This window comes from Nicotiana tabacum, chromosome 17 (genome assembly GCF_000715075.1).
Source record: "Nicotiana tabacum cultivar K326 chromosome 17, ASM71507v2, whole genome shotgun sequence".
NCBI classification, from domain to species: Eukaryota; Viridiplantae; Streptophyta; class Magnoliopsida; order Solanales; family Solanaceae; genus Nicotiana; species Nicotiana tabacum.
The window spans coordinates 131,077,480-131,083,604 of NC_134096.1; the positions used below are offsets into that span (position 1 = coordinate 131,077,480).

The window sequence follows — 6,125 nt, forward strand, 5'->3', positions numbered from 1 at the left end:
TGGATAGATTCCGTTTCGAAAAGGGCATATATGGGCCAACTGTGTAACTCTAAGAGCATATATGGACCAACTATGTGACGGTAAGGACATATTTGAGCTAAAATATTAACGAAGGGCAAATATGATCAATTCGTATAGTATAAGAGCATATTTAGACCTTTTCCATTTTGAAAATGAAGTCCTACACAACTTTCTCAGAAAAAAAGACAATCTTTTAATTTCCACACACAAAAGAAAGACTTCTCTTTCCAGTCTACTTCCATCATTCGATCGACTACCGAATTGTGAGACTTACCGGTTTGTCTATTAGATGTGCAAGTTGACTTTATTAATGAATTAAAACTTATATGCACTCACAATGTAAATTCTTTTTAAACTATTCGGTCGTTTTAAATAATTCGAGCTATGATTTGAAATTTATAAGTTCGAGATGGTAGCTCATTTAACTTACTGGATTAAAATTAATAATTTATATATATTTAATGAATTTCTTAAAACAAATATATATTATGGACCAAAGTAACTGGAATCGACTGAACTCGTATTTGGCATTGCTATCTCTGCGCCTGGATTTAAATTGTGTGCAGTGGCAACCTAAAAATATTTACACGATCAGTTCACTTAATTATAAAGTACTCGAAATAACTGGAACTAGTTACTTCAAAGTAAGACAATCAATCTGATAAAGAAAAACTTGTTATTCTGAACTCTTGGACTCAGACACTCTTCTATATAATTAGCACACACATCCACCAAACTTAATTAGCATCTAATTAAGTTCTTAGTACGAACAAGGTAAAAATAAGCATCCATCCATGGATGCTTTTGATCTCTCCACCCTTGTCTTTGTTATCTTCTCTCTAATCCTCACAGCTATTGTCTACAAACGTCGTTCTTCTAACAAAACCAAACTCCCCCCTGGTAGTTTTGGCTGGCCTGTAATAGGCGAAACCATAGACTTCTTATTTAGTAATCCTGAAAAGTTTGTGAGTAATAGAATGAAGAAATACTCCCCTGATATCTTCAAGACTAAAATAATGGGAGAGAAAACAGCAGTAATTTGTGGTCCTAATGGTCATAAATTCCTCTTCTCAAACGAAGAGAAACTCTTTACTTCATTTCGTACTCACTCCATGCAAAGAATTTTCCAATCCTACCAATCCAATTCTCCTTCTCCTTCTCCTTCTCAGTCTACTCGGGTTATAATTCGCCAACCCGGGTTTTTAAAACCCGAAGCCCTAACCAGATACTTGGGGGAAATGGATTTAATAACACAAGAGCTTTTGAAATCTCATTGGGAAGGCAGAAATGAGATTAAAACCTATCCTTTTGCTAAATTTTTGACATTAACTCTTGCTTGTCGTTTCTTTCTTGGCACAAATAATACAGATAGGATAACGAAACTCGTGAATTATTTTGATGACATTACTTTAGGGTTACATGCGATGATATTGAATTTTCGCGGGACGGCTTTTTATCGGGCGAATAAGGCGGCGATTGCCGTTAGAAGGGAACTTATAGGTGTGATCAAAGAGAAGAAAGAGGAAATGGCAAATGGAGTGAAAATGCAAGATATATTGTGTTATATGATAGTTGTTACGGATAGTAAAGGGAAATTCATGCCTGAGAATGAGATAGCAGATAAAATTATGGGACTTTTAGTTGCTGGATATAGCACTGTTGCTACAACCATAACCTTTCTCATGAAATATGTTGGACAGAGATCTGATATCTATGAAAATATTTTGATTGGTATGTACATCTTCTTCGTCTCACTTTTTATTTCTTCATTTCTTTTCCTTTTATTTTCTTATTATATCCACTTACCACCACCAATTATGGATAGTTGCTTATAATTATAGTGCTTAGTTTTTAAAAGATTTGCACAAATTCTTTTGAAAGTACGCCTCTTGACTTATATGGTGTCTGAACGTCGTAGCTCTAGTGGACATGAAATTCCAGTATAATTTGGGATAGGTAAATCTAGGTCAAGTCTTGAATGGAGCGTGTATAAGTTTTCATGAAATCTTTTCATAGTATTAGATTAGATAACCAATAAAAGTCATCCGTAAAAAAGAAAGAAAAAGAAACAATTGACTTGTTTCGTAGCCAGCATAAATGATGGTTTTCTTATTTGTAATCGAGAGAAATATATTTAAGTTATATATTGTATTAACAGATCGTTTTTACAATTTTTTTTTTTTTGTTGGTTGAGAGAAATATATTTAAGTTATATATTGTATTAATAGATCGTTTTTACAATTTTTTTTTTTGTTGGTTTCCCACCCAGCGTCCGGTACTTGTATTGGAGTCCGACTATATCCGGATTCGCGCCGCGTATGACCCATTCGGGGGAAGCGCTCCCTACTAACAATTTTTCCATACCCAGGTCTTGAACCCGAGACTTCTAGTTAAGGAAAGAGCAGCCCTATCCGCTGCACCACATCTTATGGTGGTGATTGTTTTTACATTTCAATGAATATTAACCTGTGATAACAAGTTAATTAGTTGATACTCTTATTAGGTTATGGATTAATGTTTATTATAAAAGTTTATAAGTATGACTAATTATTTACTTTATCGATTTATAAAACTTAAATTCTGTTAAAATACAGAGCAAAAGGAGATTGTAGCGGCGAAAAAGCCAGGAGAAGTTTTAACATGGGAGGACATGCTGAAAATGAAGTACTCATGGAATGTTATATGTGAAACAATGAGGCTAACTCCACCTCTTCAAGGTACTTTTAGACAAGTGCTAACAGACTTCACCTATGCTGGTTACTCCATCCCCAAGGGTTGGAAGGTATTTCCATTTACTTTGACCATCTCACTATTTTATTATATATTTTTTTTCGTAGTTTTGTTTCAACTTGGAAGGGAGCCTCGGAGCATCGGTAGAGTTGTCTGTGTGTGACCTATAGGTCACGGGTTCGAGCCGTGAAAGCAGTCACTAATGCTTGCATTATGGTAGGCTGTCTACATCACACCCTAGGAGTGCGGCCCTTCCTCTGACCCTGCGTGAATGCGGGATGCTTTGTGCACCGCGCTTTCCTTTTTAGTTTAGTTTCAATTTGAAATAAAAAGCTTAAATTTGAAAAATTAATTTGGAGAGTATTCAAGTGAAAAAAATATTTTTAAGTGAAATGTATGTTCGATCATAATTTTAAAACCCAAATAGGCATTTCCAATCTCTATATCAAATACTTATTTTTTCAACCTCAACCAGATAGCGTCCAAATGGTTTGAAGTTTTTTAATAAAAAAAAAGGTATTTGGAACACACTCAGTAACCACTTAAGAATACATCTTATCTCAACCTTAATAATTAATTGTTTCAAAGGTCAAAAGTTCCGTAGTGATCCACTAATCTGAACATTTTGCGACCAAATTCCACTTTGATATTATGATATATTAATCCTCCAAACTCTGGAGCCAATAATCTGCCGATATGATATTAAAGTTTAATGAATTAATTTGACATGTATAGGTTTACTGGACAGCAAGCAGCACAAACAAAAATCCTGCATATTTTCAGAACCCCGAACAGTTTGATCCGTCAAGATACGAAAAACGCGACGAGCCAACTCCATACACATACGTGCCATTTGGGGGTGGACCAAGAATGTGCCCTGGCAAAGAGTATGCTCGCCTTGCAATTTTAACTTTTCTTCACAATGTTGTACTGAAATACAAGTGGGAATTACTAGCACCAGATGAGAAGGTTGTTGGTGATATGATGCCTACACCAGAAAAAGGACTTCCTATCCGTCTTCACCAACACTAAAAATTAATTAAGAAGCCATCACCTTTTTAGATTATATTCTCTTAGCCATCAAAATATATAGGACTTTCGATTTCAATTAATGAAATTATCAGATTTTTCGTTTTCTTGATCTTGTTTTAAAGTTGTGAGTTCACTAAGGACTTGTTATTGTTAAATTTGAGACGATCATGTTTTGTTAGAGAACTTTTGCACAATTCTATAATTTGTTGATTATGTTAAGTTAATTAATGAGGCTTTTTAATCTGTTGTCTTTATTATTCAGCAATCACTAAGAGGTACTCGCCTATGATGCATGTAGAGTTGTTGACTTTTTAACCAAAAAAATAAAATCTTTAGTCAAAGTCTATTTTAAGAAGAACTCGGGTTACTGATAACCAAATAATTCTCTACTTCCTCAGTAATTCGCTTAAAAGGAAATAAAGTTGACAAAAAGTAACTAAAAAGAAAGAATAATTGATTGTACTGAATAAGCAAGAGAAAGTGAATATATTTCGATAGTACTCCGAACGTGTTTTTAAAAATAAGATTCTCCTCCTTTATATAGGAGTTTACAAATATAACGTTTTCTCCTATTTATGACAGAATCATTATGAGCTTTAGTGGCATTAATTGTCCGTTATGATTGGTAATCGTAACTGTCTATGAAGATTTTGTAACGATTCTGATTTCCCTTCTTCATTAATTGTAGGTCCGTGAATCTTTCCTCTTTCTAGTCTTGATTCATTCTGCTCGTGCCTCTTCAGCAATTGTATTAGGTTCGAATGTTGGTTCTCCGTTATCTCGTGGGTGTTTGCCTCGTACCTCTTGTGCTTCATACATCTTTTAAATGAAATATAAAAGTTGTCATTTCCTCATTATTCCACGTATCATGCTCTGTCAGCTAAATATAATTCCACGTGTATCATTTATTTATCACCAATACAGATAGTCCCCCCACTTTCTGAATATTCTACAATTGAATATTCGGTAAGTGGTATGTATTTATGGCGGAAATTCTTTGTCGCCGTTTCCCAAGCATCATTGTGCTTTCTTCAAAATTAACGCCTCGTATGTCACTTCCATTTAATGCATATGCCATGTGGCTTTTGATGATTGGTTTTGTGGCTTCTCAGCATTTTTTAGGACTTTTCATACTTCTTAGGTTTTAGGAAACCTTTATTATACAGTGTTCTTCTTCTTCTTCATTCTTCATTCTTTTTACGACGCATATTCCTCTGTTAATTTCTTATACAACCATGTCTTCATCAACTCTTAATCCTCGCAAAGTCGTAATTGCTGATGAACTTGCTCCTTCATCTGTTCTTGTGAGAAGTAGACGAGGAGGTAGACTTCGTAGTTTAGATTCGTTGTCCACTCTTGGTTCTTCATCTCAAACCACTACTCCCACTTCTTCTTCTTCTAAACCTAAGGATTCTTTAACCCCTAGATCTTCTTCTAGAAATAGGGAATCGAGTGAATCTATACGTGAACCAACGGTTGATGAAATTGTTCCACCGGAATTTTCTTTCTCATCTGATCGAGAAACCAAAAGAAATCAAGTTTCTTCTTTAGCTGCTCATGATCGTGCCGATCTTTATCCTACTCAAATTACCACTGGTTTAATTTCTCTTATTCGAAGAGAATGTAACTGAAAACCTGAATTCCTAGTTTTAGTTCCTGATCCAAACCAAAGAATAACCTCATATCAGGCTGGTTATTTCTTTAATTATACATATCCTTTCACTTTAGGATTTAGACCACCCATTGACCGAGTAATCATTGAATTTTGCCGCTTCTTTTATATATGCCTGGGACAAATTAGCCCCATTATTTGAAGGGTTGTTGCATGCCTTCGTTACCTATCTAACTTGGCTTCCATGCCTTTCACCTTTCATCATTTGCTTCATCTTTATTCCCTCAAATTATTTCGTGAAGGGGTGTTTTCACTTGTGGCCAGAAGCAAGAGGGTATTGGTTAGCCTTGAGGATGATAGAGACCGTTGCTGGTATGCTCGCTTTGTAGCTGCTCCCACAAGTGCTTTAGTGGGTGAAGAGAATATGCCCTTTCCAGAAAAGTAGAATTTTGCACGTAAGTATTTTTCCTTTACCTTTTATTTTCTTTCTTGAAACAAGAAACTTTTAATCTCGTGTCTACTTTTTTAGCAACCATGGAAGTTTTCGAGGAGATTCCTAACTTTCATGCTTGGGTAGAAAAGTTATTATCAGTTGCCCCTATGGAGAGAAGGTCTTGGAAGTACCTTTCTCAAAGGTTTGGTTGGAAAGTCAAAACACACGGTACATTTTCTATTCAATTTCTCTTCTTCTCTTGTGTTGGTTTAGAAGCTTCTTACCAAACTTCTCTCT

At 35.2% G+C, this 6,125-nt stretch overlaps 1 protein-coding gene across 1 annotated transcript; it reads left to right on the forward strand.

Annotated features, from left to right (window-relative positions):
- The first annotated feature begins 658 nt into the window (after positions 1-658).
- Positions 659-3,887, forward strand: LOC107791887 (beta-amyrin 28-monooxygenase-like). The gene is made up of 3 exons (XM_016614030.2): positions 659-1,752; positions 2,616-2,803; positions 3,487-3,887. The coding sequence occupies exons 1-3, from the start codon at positions 816-818 to the stop codon at positions 3,781-3,783; spliced, it is 1,422 nt and encodes a 473-aa protein (XP_016469516.1). The 5' UTR covers positions 659-815; the 3' UTR covers positions 3,784-3,887.
- Positions 3,888-6,125: the final 2,238 nt, after the last annotated feature.

Bases quoted from the DNA above. Each gene is read 5' to 3' on its own strand.
- LOC107791887 (XM_016614030.2), top strand. From the start codon at position 816: ATGGATGCTTTTGATCTCTCCACCCTTGTCTTTGTTATCTTCTCTCTA. The intron at 1,753-2,615 runs GTATGTACATCT...GTTAAAATACAG, and splicing joins CTATGAAAATATTTTGATTG to AGCAAAAGGAGATTGTAGCG. The intron at 2,804-3,486 runs GTATTTCCATTT...TGACATGTATAG, and splicing joins CCATCCCCAAGGGTTGGAAG to GTTTACTGGACAGCAAGCAG.